The sequence below is a fragment of the Bombina bombina genome, chromosome 6 (genome assembly GCF_027579735.1).
Source record: "Bombina bombina isolate aBomBom1 chromosome 6, aBomBom1.pri, whole genome shotgun sequence".
Classification (NCBI taxonomy): Eukaryota; Metazoa; Chordata; class Amphibia; order Anura; family Bombinatoridae; genus Bombina; species Bombina bombina.
Window position 1 is genome coordinate 881,101,114 of NC_069504.1, and position 19,893 is coordinate 881,121,006.

A 19,893-nucleotide genomic window follows, 5' to 3' on the forward strand; every position below is an offset into this window, starting at 1 on the left:
CTTGTCAGTCTTCTAGCATTACTAAGTCTTGACTAGAAAAAATGACTGAAACATACCTCAAAGCAGATAAGCCTGCAAACTGTTCCCCCCAACTGAAGTTTTCTGATGCTCAACAGTCCTGTGTGGGAACAGCAGTGGATTTTAGTTACAACATGCTAAAATCATTTTCCTCTCAGCAGAAATCTTCATCACTTTCTGCCACAGAGTAAATAGTACAAACCGGCACTATTTTAAAATAACAAACTTTTGATTGAAGAAATAAAAACTACAAATCTAACACCACATTCACTTCCCGTGGAGATGCTACTTGTTAGAGCGGCAAAGAGAATGACTGGGGGGGGCGGAGCCTGAGGGGGAGCTATATGGACAGCTCTGCTGTGTGCTCTCTTTGCCACTTCCTGTAGGGAATGAGAATATCCCACAAGTAAGGATGAATCCGTGGACTGGATACACCATGTAAGAGAAAGTAACAGTCTTATGTGTTTCTGACAGTGGAGTGGGGTTAAATGACTGCTCTGTATGTGTTAATGATAGCTGTATGGATAATGATAGATGTACGGTTAATGATAGCTGTACGGTTAATGATAGCTGGACGGTTAATGATAGCTGTGTGGTTAATAAAAGCTGTACGGATAATGATAGCTGTACGGGTAAAGTCCCTGTTCCGTGTTTTTTGTGAATAGCAACAATGGATAGAAATTGTAAAATCACTGCTCTGTGTGTGCAACTAACAGTCAAAGGGAATCAAATATCTGCTGTCTGTGTGTGTCCCACATGAAACAAGGTAAAATGATTGCTTTGTTAGTGTCACTGGCAGCCAAAGGGGAGAGTGAAATGACTCCATTGTGTGAATTGCTAGCAAAAAGGAAAGGTAAAATCACTGTTTAGTTTGTTACGGACCATCAAAGTAAAATAGCTGCTCAGTTATGCAGATTTTCCAGTATATTTACGGACGAGAGTTAGCAAGTGCAACCTAATTTGAAAGATAGGCATACAAAACAGCCAATATTATTATATGGCCACAAATAATATCTACAAAATATGGATATCAAATTTACAGACTCTGTAAGATGGGTGTTTCAAAGTTGTCTATCCATCTCAACAATAAATGTTATCAAAACAGTTACCTACATTAATTGTACCTTTGTATAAACAGTAATTTACTAAAGTGAAAGCAGTTATGGATTTTGTTGTGTTTTACATTACAAGTGCTCGTCCCTATCAGAATGTAATATATCTAATGCCAAATTGCCAGGAGCTCCTTTTTTTTTTATACTTTCATTGACAATATGAGCGTGTATGTTGTTGGCCTCTTAATCACTTTGACAACTAAGCCGAGTCACTGATATCGGTAGGCAGGTTAAACTCTTCTGTTAGAACATATGGCCTGGCCGCCACATCCGACTATAAAGGAGTTTATTTGGGGGGGGGGGTTTCTCAGCACTACTGAGCAGAAAACAGACATCAGTCATTTGTTATTGAAAATACAGTTCTGTACTTCTAATTAGGTAATTAAAATGGGATTCACAAATAATTTTGTTAATTTCAGTAGTATATATAATTTGTACTAAATCTTGTAAAGTTCAGTAGTATATATGGTTAACTCAAATTTATTAAAAGTAATTAATATCCTATGTAATTTTTACCTAAAATGTGATTATAATTTAATTTTATGTTGAGGAATCTTAGGGCCATAACAACATTTTAACTTTGAATAGTGAATTATTTATTTTACCCCAGAGAATTTTAATATTGCACTGATGCAGATGGGGTTAAATACATAGTTAAAGTCAGCTCCAGAGCAGCAATGCACTACTGGAAGCTAGCTGGTGATTGGTGGCTTCACACATATGCCTCTTGCCATTGGCTCACCAAATGTGTTCAGCTAGGTACCAGTAGTGCATTGCTGCTCTGGAGCTGACTTGATCTATGTATTTAACCCCATCTGCAACAGTGTAATAATAAAATGTTCTGTGGCAAAATAAATAATACAAATAGTTTCACTATACAAAGTTAAAATGTTGTTATGGCCTTTTCAACAAAGGATACCAAGAAAACATAGTAAATTGAAAAGTCTATTAAATTGGCATGTTCTTTCTAAGCCATAAAAGTTTCTTTTTAACTTTCTGAAGTCTGAAAATTAACAGTAACTGCACCTTGCTTCATATTTCCCTTATTGTCTTTAGCTGTGATTATCTTATAAGGAAGTACAAAACAATTGTGATTTTGTTAACATAATGACAGTGACTAGCCTTGTGTACCCCTGTAACTGATTCAAATTGGCTACTTTAAATAATGTAAGTAATAGGTGCTATTGAAAAACGATTGCATCAAAGTGATGATACATTCAAAACATTTTCAAGCTCACCCACTGGGGTAGATTTATCATACCCCGGGCGGACATGATTCGCTATAGCAAATCACGTCGCCCTGCATCGCTAAATGCCGACAGCATACGCTATTGGCATTTAACATAGCACAAGCAGTTCTGGTGAACTGCTTGTGCAATGCCGCCCCCTGCAGATTCGCGGCCAATCCGACGCTAGCAGGGGGTGTCAATCAACCCGATCGTATTCGATCAGGCGGATTGATGTCCGCAGCCTCAGAGGCAGCAGACAAGTTAAGGAGCAGAATTAGGCACCATTCGTGGCCATGTTAAATCGGCCCCACTATGTGAAGTTTTTGCAAGACTGTAGAGAAATGTTGTAATTACAAGGTGTCTACTGGCTACTGAAAAGCATACCTAGGTAGGCTCAGATGCAGAAATGCACTACTGTGAGCTAGCTGCTGATTTGTAGCTGCACACATATGCCACTTGTTATTGGCCCACCCAATGTGCTAAGCTAGCTCTCAGTTGTGCAGTGCAGCTCTTTCAACAAAGGATACATAGAGAATGAAACAAATTTGATAATAGAAGTAAATTGGGAAGTTATTTAAAATTGTATTCTCTATCTGAATCATGAAAGAAAAAAAATTGGGTTGTACCTGTCCTTGAGGTAGGTAGTTTTTTTACTGTAATAGGTAGAAAACCATATAAGTCTTACTACCATAAAATGTAAAGAGATGGACTTTGATCTGTGTAAGTGGTGCAATGTGTTTTTAAACCAATTATGCATTTCATAACAGTCATTTTAAACATAAAAAAGCTATAACTGTTCTTACTACCATATCTTGGTCATTTCAAATGTTAAAGAGTTATGAAGTGATTCATCTGACTGCTCTCTGTTCTCAGCCATCTGACAAATTTTTTCCCTTGTTGCAGTAATCTTAAGTTTATTTGACTGTATTTTTTATAGACTGTTTTTTTGTACATATTAATGTTATATTGCACTTACTTTATGATACTATTTATTGTAGTATTCCATTCAACCTTTCAAGATATTAATCACATGTATTTATTATTATTTGGAAATCGTCCATAAACAATTTAGACAGTAATTGAGATTCCATATCTACGGCACATTTTGATCTGTTTTTTTACAACGGGTTGTTTACCAGTTAATTCAGGGTTGTATCAAACTAATGAAAGTAAATACATATGCAGGGAAATGTATGAGTACATAAAAGCAATAGTTTATTTAAATAGTTTTGATTTCAATGGACATGTTTACTATATGGTTTATAGTTTAGAAATCATGATATAAAAAACTAAAAATGCTAATCAATGCTATTGATACTATGGTAGTGTTGGTTTTGTACTTATTACTGATGTTTACTGACTGAACTCAAGTTCTATTGATGGACTTCTAAAAGTGTTGTTTTTTTTCAGGATAGAATTTTTTTTTCTTTTTTTAAACAAAACAAACTGAAAAATACACTAGAATGTGTGTTTCCCTTTGTATAAATATTCTGCATTTTTATACCTTTATATTTGTATTCCGTATCTCCCTCTAGTGGTGCTTAGAAGAGTTGTTACATGTTAGTTTTCAATGTGTAGATCACATTCTTGCATTTTAACAACGGCAGCATCAATGTATAATTTTGCGTCATCTTATCCTCTATTCCAAGATACAAACACCACAGCAACAAATTGGTTGTGTCATACAATAGGCCATAGTGGATTTAGATAACAGAAGTTAAGAAGCAGCGGTCGTTTAGTTCACGGACTGAAATCATCCCGATTCGATACGATCTGCATGATTGATGGCCCCTACTAGTGGCCGATTGGCCGCCAGTGAGCGGCATTGCACAAGCATTTCACCAGAAATGCTTGTGCAATGTTAAATGCCAACAGCGTATGCTGTCGGCATTTAGCCAGGTCGAGCGGACATGATTCGCTACAGTGAATCATGTCCTCTCGCCTATTCATAAATCTACTCCATGGTGTTTAAATACTGGTGCACGGGCCCTCACAGGATATGTGCGTATGCAGCAGAAAAACAGCAATCACTTTTGCTAGAAGCATTTTTGGTAATGGACTTTGCTAATGGACTTTGGAGGGCCCCACAATGTAAAGGGTGAAGTTATGAGAAATGATGCAATGTAAATCCTGTATGTAGTTTATGAAGAAGTGTTTATGGTATCAGGAATTGTAATATTTATTGTTATTCTTTATATAGGTAAGAATGAATTTTGCGAAAGGGGTGGGCCATACAGGGGGAGGGGCATACAGGTGGAAGGGAACTGGTCTGAGGGCCCCATAAATGTATATGGCCCAGGGCCCCACAAAGATAAACATGTGAATAAAGCAAATAAACTTTTAAAGAGACATAAAAGTGCAAACAAAATGTTCTAATGTGTTATAGCATTTTCTTTTTGCATTTTTGTGTCATATTACTCTATTTAACCCCTGTTAAAGTCAGCTCCAGAGTAGAAAAGTACTTCTGGGATCACATCATGTGGGCCAGTGACTAGAGGCATATGTGTGTAGCCACCAACCATGAGTTATTTCCAAGTAGTGTATTGCAGCTACTCAGTGTACCTAGGTATGCTTTTTAACAAAGAATACCAAGAGAACAAAGTACATTTGACACCAGAAATAAAGTCAGGGCTTGACAAATACCAATCACCAGTCATGGCTTGTAGAATGTTTGGGCTCCTAACTTTTGATATTATTCTCAATATTCTTTGCTGATGCTATTGGCTACGTATCATGGGAGATTTGTAGCACTTGACATTGTAGCGAACAGTAAATAAAAGAAAAGTACTCATAAAATTCTAAGTACAGAAATAGTAACACATTACAAAATGTCACATGACCAGAGAATATACTAGAAAACAAACTAACAAAGTCTGAGGTCTATTTAGGATTATTGCTAGAGGTTGTGGCGACAAGTACAGTAGTTAGTTGCAGAAGGTAATATATTTCTGAAAACCATCTACAGATGAAATAATTTATTAGGTACAAAGATTTTTTCTTTAAGTTAAATTGTCAATGGAAAACAAATCTTCTGAGTTTAGAAAGTTCTGCACTTTATCCGTGATGGCCTCTGTATATTCATAGATTCATATAGGGTTACCAGCTGTTTTCAACAAAAATACTGGACAAATGGAGAATGGATAGGACAGGGAGGTAAGTGGGGCCTCACAGTATCCTCCTTTAAATTTACTCCCTTAAAGGGACATAATACCCAAATGTTTAAAGGGACACTGAACCCAATTTTTTTTTTCCATGATTCTGATAGAGCATGCAATTTTAAGCAACTTTCTAATTTACTCCTATTATCAAATTTTCTTCATTCTCTTGGTATTTTTATTTGAAAAGCAAGAATGTAAGTTGAGATGCGACCCATTTTTGGTGAACAACCTGGGTTGTCCTTGCTGATTGGACAGCACCAATAAACAAGTGCTGTCCATGGTACTGAACCAAACATTTGCTGGCTCCTTAGCTTAGATGCCTTCTTTTTCAAATAAAGATAGCAAGAGAACGAAGAAAAGTTGATAATAGAAGTAAATTAGAAAGTTGCTTAAAATTGCATGCTCTATTTGAATCATGAATGAAAAAAATTGGGTTCAGTATCCCTTTAACCCCTTAGTGACCAGAGCACTTTTCCATTTTCTGTCCGTTTGGGACCAAGGCTATTTTTACATTTCTGCGGTGTTTGTGTTTAGCTGAAATTTTCCTCTTACTCATTTACTGTACCCACACATATTATATACCGTTTTTCTCGCCATTAAATGGACTTTCTAAAAATACCATTATTTTCATCATATCTTATCATTTACTATAAAAAAAATTATAAAATATGAGGAAAAATGGAAAAAAACACACTTTTTCTAACTTTGAACCCCAAAATCTGTTACATATCTACAACCACCAAAAACACCCATGCTAAATAGTTTCTAAATTTTGTCCTGAGTTTAGAAATACCCAATGTTTACATCTTCTTTGCTTTTTTTGTAACTTATAGGGCCATAAATACAAGTAGCACTTTGCTATTTTCAAACCATTTTTTTTTTCAAAATTAGCGCTAGTTACATTGGGACACTGATATCTTTCAGGAATCCCTGAATATCCATTGACATATATATATATATATTTTTTTAGAAGACATCCCAAAGTATTGATCTAGGCCCATTTTGGTATATTTCATGCCACCATTTCACCGCCAAATGCGATCAAATACAAAAAATCGTTCACTTTTTCACAAATTTTTTCACAAACTTTCAGTTTCTCACTGAAATTATTTACAAACTGCTTGTGCAATTATGGCACAAATGGTTGTAAATGCTTCTCTGGGATCCCCTTTGTTCAGAAATAGCAGACATATATGACTTTGGCGTTGCTTTTTGGTAATTAGAATGCTGCTAAATGGCGCTGCGCATCACACGTGTATTATGGCTAGCAGTGAAGGGGTTAATTAGGTAGCTTGTAGGGAGCTTGCAGGGTTAATTTTAGCTTTAGTGTACAGATCAGCCTCCCACCTGAAACATCAGACCCCCTGATCCCTCCCAAACATCTCTCTTCCCTCCCCTACCCCACAAATGTCCCCGCCATCTTAAGTACTGGCAGAAACTCTGCCAGTACTAAAATAAAAGGAAAATTTGGGCTTTTTTGTGCATTTTTTTTTTAGCATATTTACATATGCTTCTGTGTAGGATCCCCCTTAGCCCCCAACCTCACTGATCCCCCACCCAACAGCTCTCTAACCCTCCCCCTCTGACTTAATGTGCGCCATCTTGGGTACTGGCAGCTGTCTGCCAGTACCCATTTTAGTGAAAATATGTTTTTTATAAAAAAAATGTCCCTTTTCTGTAGTGTAGCTTCCCCCCCCCCCCCCCAATACCAACCCCCCACCCCTTCCAGATCGCTTAGATGCTTTTAAAAAAAATGTTTATTTAATTTTTTCTTACACTTTACTTTTAACTTTTTTCTGTAGTGTAGCGGTTCCCACCCGCTCCCGCCCCGTGCACGCGACCGCCCGCCACCCCCCATGCGCGCCCCCGAAAGCTCCGCCCCAGATCCCGCCCCCCTCCACCTTACAGAGCTCACCGATGGCCGCCCACCCGCCTCCCAAGTCGGCTCCCACCCACCAACGATACCGGCCATCGATGTCCGGTGCAGAGAGGGCCACAGAGTGGCTCTCTCTGCATCGGATGGCCAGAAAGTGTTATTGCAGGATGCCTCGATGTCGAGGCATCACTGCAATAACCGGAAAGCAGCTGGAAGCGAGCAGGATCGCTTCCAGCTGCTTTCCAGACTGGGGACGTGCAGGGTACGTCCTTGGTCGTTAACTGACATTTTTTAGAGGACGTACCCTGCACGTCCTCGGTCGTTAAGGGGTTAAACACTTGACAGTGATGCAGCATAGCTGTAAAAAGCTGACTAGAAAATATCACCTGAACATCTCTATGTAAAAAAGAAAGATATTTTACCTCAAAAGTTCCTCAGTAGCCACATCCTATTGTAAAGGACTTCTAAGCAGCATATCAGTATGTCTGTCCTGGGACAGTCGAAGGGATGAGCCTCGTGCACTCTCATGTTATTTCCCTATTCAGTGTAAGGAAGTTTACAATGAAATCTCATGAGAGTTAAGTCAAATCTCATGAGATCACAGTAAAAGAGTTCATGACCTCAGCACTGCTGATGCTGATTGGCTGCTGTTCATTTCTTCATTTTAAACTTTTTACACAGAACTTTGCTGAGCTGAGGAAATTATGAGGTAAAATATCTTCCTTTTTTACATAGAGATGCTCAGGTGATAAGTTTTACTTTAGGCCTCACATCAGACCTTGCCGAAGTTCTAAAATATATAGGCTTCACAAATTAACAGTGATTTTACTCCCCTTACTTCTAGTATTACACATAAACCAGTCATTTTATCTTATGAATTTACCCCTGTGGTTTATGGAAAGCTAGAGAGCAGATATTTGATCCCCTTGGCTGAGAGTTAAATACAGTCATGCACAGAGCAGTGATTTATCCCTGCACATGCAGCACTGAAACCTTAGTCCTTTACATATATAGCAAATGACAGAAGTGACTTTGCCCATGAGCACGTAAATGGACACAAAACCTAAAATGTTTCTTTGATGATTTAGACAGATCAAAAAGTAAATAAAGGCTATTGGCAATATTTACCATCTTTGTCGTCAAGTAGTGAACCTGTCCGCCTGCAGTTGCCACTTGGAATGTTGCATCACACTGTGAAATTTAACATTGCACAAGAAGATTCTTGGGCAATGCCGCTCCCTGCTCAGGCACAACCAATTGCCCAAGAACAGGGAATGTCAATCACCCCAAATGAGCGAGTGTCGGTCGATTGGTCTCACCACTTCTGAGGTGGCAGAGAGGGAAAAGAAGCAGTTTCAGCTTCTTAAAAGACCACTCAATGCAGTAGAATTGCATAATATACAGGCGTATAATAAAAAGACAAGGCAATAGCATCTACTCTGAATTTCAAATATGCAGTAGATTTTTTTTCTGATAATTTTTATTTTAAAACAGTTTTTATTGCTGTAATCAAACATAACAACAGTAATAATAACAGTTTTGAGGTAAATGGGGACACACAGGTTCCATTGCAGTAAAATGAAGTAGGGGCGCCCAGGCCCCAGGCAAGTGATCTGGAAGAGAGGTGATTAACAAGTGCACATAGTTCCTTAATCAGATAAAATGAAGGACTCAGGTCACTGAGTGTAGGATAGGAACCTAGTAGCAAAGATGTGATCCAGTAGGGGGTAAGGGGGAGAGGGTTAAGGGTAATTTGGGGTAATATGATATGTACTGATGGATACATACAGTTTACTGGGAAGGCGACTAGGCGAGAAAGAGTGACCATGCTCTGGAAGGTTGTATATACTAAAGCCCTCATGTAGGGGTTGGCGACCATATAGTATTGTCTTTCCAGTAAGCCCATGCAAACTCAAACAGGTCGATTTTGTTAAGAGAGTAAAATATATATTTTTCTATTGAGTATAGGTAGGCCATGGTGTTTAATATCATGGGCCATGCTGGTTGTAATTCTTTCTGCTCTGGCTTTACTGGTTTTGGTTGCCGAAAAGAGATATATACAGAGGAGGCTATGGTGTTTGGGTAGTGTATGAGTAGTATGAGATTTCAGGACTTGGATACCCAATTTGGACAGGGTGAGGAAGCATTAATTCCAGATAGGCTTGATCTTGGGACATGTCCACCAGATGTGGAGCAGGTCTCCAGTGTGGTCACAATTTCTCCAGCATTAAGTTGAATAGTTCTGGTACATTCTGGCTATTCTAGTAGGGACGAAGTACCAGTGTGAGATGATTTTATAATATTTTTTATAGATCGTGATGCAATGTAGGGTTTTTTTTTGTGAGTGTCAGTGTGTGTTGCCAGGTTTGGGAAGGAATGGGGATGTTCAATTGGGTTTTCCATCTATGCAGGTGGGGGGCCAGCTCAGGCAGTGAGGTGCCTTCTAGCAGGTAGTAATGTGCAGACAAAGGTTTACGTAGTCTGTCTCCCTTTTGCCACATGGACTCCCAAGGGGTAAGGGGTCTTTGTAAAAAGGGGGTGAAGCCCCAGCTAGAGAGGAAACTTGATTCGCAAGAGTTCAAAGTGGATATATGTGGGAATGTTGGCCGGATTTTCCAGGTGTTGTAGTCTAATAAATTTATCAGGGGGGACTGCGACCAAAAGTCAGAGACCTGTTTTATGCCTAGTTGTGCCCATCTATTGGGGTGTGTTTAAGGAAGGCCATTTAGGAGTCCCACTATCAAGGTTATGGGTGAGGGGTTATGAGTGCTCTGTGTCTAAGTTTGTTCCAGGTGTTGAGGCATTCTAGTATGATGGGATTAGAGATTTCAAGGGTTCTACGGCAATGGGTCGGAGTCCATATTAGGTCTCGAAGGTGAATGTGGTAGGGGAGGCTTGTTCAATTTCCCTCCACTTACTGAGGGATTTAAGGACGCTCCATTGTGAAATGTGTGTGAGCATCGCCACTTGACAAATGTATTTTTTGTCCCATTTTCCGGCATCCTGTATCATGTGGCATACAACAGCCAATGAATGACTAGTATATGTATACTGTGAGCCTATGCACATGCTTAGTAGAATCTTGTTCCTCAGAAAATGTGAATATAAAAAGACTGTGCAAAATGTGATAATGGAAGTAAATTGGAAAGTGTCTTAAATCTGCATGCACTACCTGAATCATAAAAGTTTATGTGAATCTGCTTATGTGAACCTGCTTCATGTAGCCCAAAAAGCCACAAATGCTGCTCCATAAATCTATCCCTATGACTATCTGACTTATTTTCGGTAAAAATTTTCAGAATTTCATATCTAGTTCATGTTGTATTTTGTTTAGCCATGAATTTGTTTATAGACAGCAAACTACTTTATGGGGCAATATACCATGATAATTTCTGGCTCAGAAGTGTCCTTGCTTGGCTTTGACTTTTGACTTCACAGATGTAATTACTGCTGAAGGTTAGATTAGGATCTACTGCAGTTCATAAATGTGATTGTAGTTTAGATGCTTGTTTGTTTTCAGATAACATTAGTGCAAAGTGCGTATTGCTTTAATTTTACTAGAGAGAGACACATTTTGTGTTATTAGGGGATAATGTAACATGTTTTTTTTAATCATTTTTTACTACAAAATTGCTGATCTTGAAGCTATCAAGTAATGCGTGTTTGTGTATAACTGGTTTGTGGGATATTAGTTCTTTGGCTGATAAGTAAAACTCAAATGTCTCTGTTGATATACAGTAACACCCCACAATCATTAAAGGGAAACTCAAGTCAAAATTCAACTTTTATAATTCAGATAGAACATCCAATTTTAAACAACTTTCCAATTTACTTCCATTAATAAAATGTGCACAGTCTTTTTATATTTACACTTTTTGAGTCACCAGCTCCTACTGAGCACGTGCAAGAATTTACAGAATATACGTATATGCATTTCTGATTGGCTGATAGCTGTCACATGATACAGGGGAAGTAGAAATAGATATAACTTTGAAATTTGTCAGAAAAAAATCTACTACTCGTTTGAAGTTCAAACTAAGTGCTATTGCATTGTCTTTTTATCATGCATGTATTGATTATGCAAATCTGCTGTATTTACTTAAATTTATTTCATGACACCAACAAACTGATACATATTAAACATCCTCTTTTAGAAGCAACAAACAAACACAAAATAATATTTTTGAACCTTTAAGTACAAAACAAAGATACTCAGATATGTGAGAGCATTTTATTATTCACCATTGCTTGCATAAAACTGCAGAGCAGCTGTGCAATACTGGGAACAAGCTAAACACATCGGGGCATATTTATCAAGCTCCGAATGGAGCTTGATGCCCCGTGTTTCTGGTGAGCCTGCAGGCTCGCCAGAAACAGCAGTTATGAAGCAGCGGTCACAAAGACCATCGCAGGAAATCAACGGGAAATCGCGGCAAATCAACCCGATTGAGTACGATCGGGTTGATTGACACCCCCTGCTAGCGGCCTATTGGCCGCGAGTCTGCAGGGGGCGGCGTTGCTCGCCGTATTCAGCATTGCACCAGCAGCTCACAAGAGTATTCAGCGAGGTCTGTCGGACCTGATCCGCACTGTCGGATCAGGTCCGACAGACTTTGATAAATAGAGGCCATCTGGTGAGCCAATGAAAAGAGGAATATGTGTGCAGCCACCAATCAGAAGCAAGCTCCCATTAGTGCATTTCTGCTCCTGAGTCTACCTAGGTATGCTTTTCAAAAAAGAATACCAAGAGAATAAAGTCAATTTGATAACATGGGGGGTAGTTATCAAGCCGTCAACCTCAAATACGCTGGAATTCCGCAGCGTATTTGTGGCGAGGCTGATTCGCCTTAGTTATCAAAGGCTAGAGACCGGCAAAAGTAGAATTTTGTGACGTAAACTTCGATCCACCGGGCAAAGTCCGACACAGATCGATTCTTACGTCACTCCAGATGTTCCGCACACAAGTGCGGCACAATCTGAATACTTTTGCTAGTTATCAAAAAACTAGCAGGTACGCTCGGCACTTTTCCGGCCCAGCGTACCTGGTTTTCAACCCGCCGCCCTGGAGGCGGCGGATCCCATAGGACTCAATGGGAGTCTGACCATAGCGAAAGTTCATGTTCGCTGCTGCCCGACATCCCATTGATTTCTATGGGAGCTGTCTACACCTAACACCCTAACATGTACCCCGAGTCTAAACACCTTTAATCTGTCCCCCCCTACACCGCCGCAACTAAATAAAATGATTAACCCCTAAACCGCCACTCACGGAGCCCACCGCAAGCTACTCTATACATATTAACTCCTAAACCGCCGCTCCCGGAGCCCACCACCACCTACATGATACCTAGTAACCCCTTATCCTGCCCCCCCTATAATAAAGTTATTAACCCCTATCCTGCCGATCCTGCACCTCACCGCAAATAAATAAATAGTTTAACCCCTAAACCGCCGCTCCCTGACCCTGCCGCAACCTATATTAAATTTATTAACCCCTAATCTGCCCCCCACACACCGTCGCCACCTATAATACATTTATTAACCCCTATCCTGCCCCCCACTACACCGCCGCCACTGTAATACATTTATTAACCCCTAAACCTAAGTCTAACACTAACCCTAACACCCCCCTAACTTAAAAATTAATTAAATAAATCTAAATCATATTTCTATTATGAACTAAATTAATCCTATTTAAAACTAAATACTTACCTATAAAATAAACCCTAATATAGCTACAATATAAATAATAATTATATTGTAGCTATCTTAGGATTTATTTTTATTTTACAGGTACCTTTCAATTTATTTTAACTAAGTAAAATAGCTATTAAATAGTTATTAACTATTTAATAGCTTACCTAGCTAAAATAAAGAGAAATGTACCTGTAAACTAAAAACTAACCTAAGTTACAATTACACCTAACACTACACTATACTTTAATAAATTATTCCTATTTAAAACTAAATACTTACCTGTAAAATAAACCCTAAGATAGCTACAATATAATTAATAATTACATTGTAGCTATTTTAGGATTTATATTTATTTTACAGGTAACTTTGTATTTATTTTAGCTAGTTAGAATAGTTATTAAATAGTTATTAACTATTTAATAACTACCTAGCTAAAAGAAATACAAAATTACCTGTAAAATAAATCCTAACCTAAGTTACAATTAAACCTAACACTACACTATCATTAAATAAATTAAATAAATTAACTACAAATAACTACAATTAAATACAATTACATAAACTAACTAAAGTACAAAAAATAAAAAAAGCTAAGTTACAAAAAATAAAAAAAATAAGTTACAAACATTTAAAAAAATATTACAACAATTTTAAGCTACTTACACCTAATCTAAGCCCCCTAATAAAATAACAAACCCCCCCAAAATAAAAAATGCCCTACCCTATTCTACATTAAAAAAGTTCAAAGCTCTTTTACCTTACCAGCCCTTAAAAGGGCCTTTTGTGGGGGCATGCCCCAAAGAATTCAGCTCTTTTGCCTGTAAAAGAAAAATACAACCCCCCCCAACATTAAAACCCACCACCCACATACCCCTAATCTAACCCAAACCCCCCTTAAAATAACCTAACACTAATCCCCTGAAGATCATCCTACCTTTAGTCGTCTTCACTCAGCCGAGCCACCGATGGAACTGAAGAGGACATCCGGACCAGCAGAAGTAATCATCCAAGGGGCGCTGAAGAAATCTTCCATCCGATGAAGTGATCCTCCAAGCGGCGCTGAAGAAATCTTCCATCCGGGCGATGTCATCTTCCAAGAGGCGCTGAAGAAGTCTTCTATCCAGGCGAGGTCATCTTCGAAGCCGGGTCTTGAATCTTTATCCCGCCGACGCGGAACATCCTTCTTTCCCGACGGACCACCGACGAATGAAGGCTCCTTTAAGGGACGTCATCCAAGATGGCGTCCCTTCAATTCCGTTTGGCTGATAGGATTCTATCAGCCAATCGGAATTAAGGTAGGAAAAATCTGATTGGCTGATTGAATCAGCCAATCAGATTCAAGTTCAATCCGATTGGCTGATCCAGTCAGCCACTCAGATTGAGCTCACATTCTATTGGCTGATCGGAACAGCCAATAGAATGCGAGCTTGAATCTGATTGGCTGATTCAATCAGCCAATCAGATTTTTCCTACCTTAATTCCGATTGGCTGATAGAATCCTATCAGCCAAACGGAATTGAAGGGACGCCATCTTGGATGACGTCCCTTAAAGGAGCCTTCATTCGTCGGTACTCCGTTGGGAAAGAAGGATGTTCCGCGTCGGCGGGATGAAGATTCAAGACCCGGCTTCGAAGATGACCTCGCCCGGACAGAAGACTTCTTCAGCGCCTCTTGGAAGATGACATCGCCCGGAGGGAAGACTTTTTCAGCGCCGCTTGGAGGATCACTTCATCGGATGGAAGATTTCTTCAGCGCCCCTTGGATGATCACTTCTGCCGGTCCGGATGTCCTCTTCAGTTCCATCGGTGGCTCGGCTGAGTGAAGACGACTAAAGGTAGGATGATCTTCAGGGGATTAGTGTTAGGTTATTTTAAGGGGGGTTTGGGTTAGATTAGGGGTATGTGGGTGGTGGGTTTTAATGTTGGGGGGGTTGTATTTTTCTTTTACAGGCAAAAGAGCTGAATTCTTTGGGGCATGCCCCCACAAAAGGCCCTTTTAAGTGCTGGTAAGGTAAAAGAGCTTTGAACTTTTTTAATGTAGAATAGGGTAGGGCATTTTTTTTATTTTGGGGGGGGTTTGTTATTTTATTAGGGGGCTTAGATTAGGTGTAAGTAGCTTAAAATTGTTGTAATATTTTTTTAAATGTTTGTAACTTATTTTTTTTATTTTTTGTAACTTAGCTTTTTTTATTTTTTGTACTTTAGTTAGTTTATGTAATTGTATTTAATTGTAGTTATTTGTAGTTAATTTATTTAATTTATTTAATGGTAGCGTAGTGTTAGGTTTAATTGTAACTTAGGTTAGGATTTATTTTACAGGTAATTTTGTATTTCTTTTAGCTAGGTAGTTATTAAATAGTTAATAACTATTTAATAACTATTCTAACTAGCTAAAATAAATACAAAGTTACCTGTAAAATAAATATAAATCCTAAGATAGCTACAATGTAATTATTAATTATATTGTAGCTATCTTAGGGTTTATTTTACAGGTAAATATTTAGTTTTAAATAGGAATAATTTATTAAAGTATAGTGTAGTGTTAGGTGTAATTGTAACTTAGGTTAGTTTTTAGTTTACAGGTACATTTCTCTTTATTTTAGCTAGGTAACTATTTAATAGCTATTGTACCTAGTTAAAATAAATTGAAAGGTACCTGTAAAATAAAAATAAATCCTAAGATAGCTACAATATAATTATTATTTATATTGTAGCTATATTAGGGTTTATTTTATAGGTAAGTATTTAGTTTTAAATAGGATTAACTTAGTTAATAATAGAAATATGATTTAGATTTATGTAATTAATATTTAAGTTAGGGGGTGTTAGTGTTAGACTTAGGTTTAGGGGTTAATCATTTTATTACAGTGGCGGCGGTGTAGTGGGGGGCAAGATAGGGCTTAATAAATTTATTATAGGTGGCGACGGTGTAGGGGGGGCAGGATAGGAGTTAATAAATTTAATATAGGTGATGACGGTGTAGGGGGGGCAGGATAGGGGTTAATAAATTTAATATAGGTTGCGGCGGGTTCAGGGAGCGGCGGTTTAGGGGTTAAACTATTTATTTGCGGCGAGGTGCGGGATCAGCAGGATAGGGGTTAATAATTTTATTATAGAGGGCGACGGTATAGGGGGGCAGGATAGGGGTTACTAGGTATAATGTAGGTGGCAGCGGTGTCCGGGAGCGGCGGTTTAGGGGTTAATACATTTATAAGACTTGCGGCGGGGTCTAGGAGCGGCGGTTTAGGGGTTAGTAACTTTATTTAGTTGCGGGGGGCTCCGGTGCGCCGGTATAGGGGGTAGAACAGTGTAGTTTAGTGTGAGTGCTTAGTGACAGGCTAGCAAGAAAGCTGTCAAACAGCCGAAGAGCAGCGAGATCGGATGAGTGATAACTCTCACAGTCCGCTGCTCATCGCCCCGCGGCTTTTTGACAGCTTTACTTGATAACTTAGGCAAATTTTTTCAGGTCCGCGGCGGCGATGTGAGGCGAGCTTAGGCGGGCGTATTGGGCCGACGAAGGTAGGAAAGTTGACACATTGATAACTACCCCCCCATAACAAAATTGAAAAGCCTGTTATGTTTAATTGTTATTCATGTTCTTTGTCGTTTAATCTAATTATTCACCTGTAAGTTTAAACTGTGTTCTGGTTTAACAGCCATTGAGTGACCTAGTCCTAGTCAACCTTCTTTTGTTCTCTTTCAGAGTGGTTTGTGGATGTGTGTGCTGTGTCTACCTCTATATCCATCGTGTTACTCTGCTGTTTATCAATCACAACAAGCGGATCGGCAATCTTTTGAGGAATAAGTAAGTGTTCCAGTCCATTTTTTTCAGTAGTACAGATTGTTCTAGTTGATATCACTGCAGCAAAAAAAAAGGATTCAATCTTTTAATTCCTTTTTCCATAGAGAGCTCCTATATTCCACCATGCTGGGTTACCACATATGTACCACTGTCACCTGCAGTCACAATTTATTGGAATGATTGCAATTTGCTCAATTACAATGTCAATTTAGTCCCTTGGCTACAATATATTGCCATATAATATGCCATTGGCCTCTTTGGGTATCATGATGTTAATACAAATTTGAAAACTGGTTGAGGGTTATGGTAACCCATTGTCTGCTGGGGAAGCTTTGCTTGCTCTCATTGCAACCCTCTCTTGCCAGAACAGCACAAAAAACATACAAACACACATACACTGACACACACAAAATACAAACACACTCAGATACAAATACACACACATACATACACACACATAGAAACAAACACACACACACAAACACTCGCACACAATACAAACACATTTACACACAGGTACAAATACACACACACATACATACCATATGCACACCTACACACACACTTACAAACACATACATATACGCATATACAGATAAACACAAACACAGATACATACGTATATGAGCACACACACACACACAAGTACATACACATATATATATACAAACACATAGACACACACACACACACATATATATATATATATATATACACAAACACATACATGCAGGGTTGGGTTTCACCAGCTATACTGCACATGAGTATGGTACACTGATTATTACATACACCTAGACTTGGAAGTTAGAGAACTTGTTGCTAAAATTTATAGAACCTGCTGCTAAAACTTCTGTACAAACACACACATAAAAACACATACATACACATACGCACATACAAACACACACATACAAAAACATAAATACACATACGTACACCTACACACATACATACAAACACATACATACACATACGTACTCCTACACACACACATACACATATGCACACCTACGTACAAACACATACATACACATACGCACACCTACACACACACACACATACAAACACATGCATACACATATGCACTCCTACACACACACACACACATACATACGCACACCTACACACACACACACATACAAACACATACATACACAAACGCACACCTCAACACACACACATACAAACACATACATACACACATCTACACACACACATACAAACACATACATATGCACACCTAAACACACACACACATACAAACACATACATACACAAACGCACACCTCAACACACACACATACAAACACATACATACACATATGCACACCTACACATACACATACGCACACCTACACACACACATACAAACACATACGCACACCTACACACACATACAAACACATACATACACACACCTACACACACACACATACAAACACATACATACACATACGCACACCTCAACACACACACATACAAACACATACGCACACCTACACACACACATACATACACATACGCACACCTACACACACACACATACAAACACATACATACACATACGCATAACCTACACACACACATACAAACACATACATACACATACGCACACCTACACACATACAAACACATACATACACGTACGCACACCTGCACAAACACATACATACACCTATGCACACCTACACACACACACACATACAAACACATTCATACACATACGCACACCTACACACACACATACAAACACATACATATACATATGCACACCTACACACACATATACATACACATACATACACATATGTACACCTACACACATACAAACACACACATACACATACGCACACCTCAACACACATACATACAAACACATACATACACACACCTATACATACATACACATACGCACACCCACACACACACACATACAAACACATACATACACATACACACACCTACACACACACACATACAAACACATACATACACATACGCACAGCTACACACACACACATACATACACAAACGCACACCTACACACACACATACAAACACATTCATACACATACGCACACCTACACATACACACACATACAAATACCTATGCACACCTACACACACATATACAAACACATACATACACATACGTACACCTACACACACACATACATACACATACGCACACCTATACACACACATACAATTTCATACATACACATATGCACACCTACACACACACACACATACAAACACATAGGCACACCTTTACATACACATGCGCACACCTATACACACACACATACAAACACATACATACTCATACGCACACCTACACACACACACATACAAACACATCCATACACATACGCACACCTACACACACATACAAACACATACATACACATACGCACACCTACACACACACATACAAACACATTCATACACATACTCACACCTACACACACACATACAAACGCATTCATACACATACGCACACCTACACACACACACACATACAAAAACATTCATATGCATACGAACACCTACACACACACATACAAACACATACATATACATATACACACCTACACACATATATACAAACACATACATACACATACGTACACCTACACACACACACACATACAAACACATACATACACATACGCACACCTACACACACACACACATACAAACACATACATACGCATATGCACACCTCAAAACACACACATACAAACACATACATACACATACGCACACCTACACACACACACACACAAACACATAGGCACACCTATACATACACATATGCACACCTACACACATACAAACACATACATACACATACACACACCTACACACACACACATACAAACACATACATACACATATGCACACCTGCACACACACAAACATACAAACACATACATACACATACGCACATCTACACACACACATATACAAACACATTCATACACATACGCACACCTACA

At 38.8% G+C, this 19,893-nt stretch overlaps 1 protein-coding gene across 4 annotated transcripts in view; it reads left to right on the plus strand.

Annotated features, from left to right (window-relative positions):
- Positions 1-19,893, plus strand: part of LOC128663841 (chloride channel protein ClC-Kb) — a 437,573-nt gene that overhangs the window by 337,253 nt on the left and 80,427 nt on the right. For all 4 annotated transcript variants that reach the window (XM_053718370.1, XM_053718371.1, XM_053718372.1 and 1 more), the window contains one exon: positions 16,793-16,894. In XM_053718370.1, the coding sequence (XP_053574345.1) occupies positions 16,793-16,894 (102 nt within the window). The remainder of the gene's footprint in view (positions 1-16,792; positions 16,895-19,893) is intronic.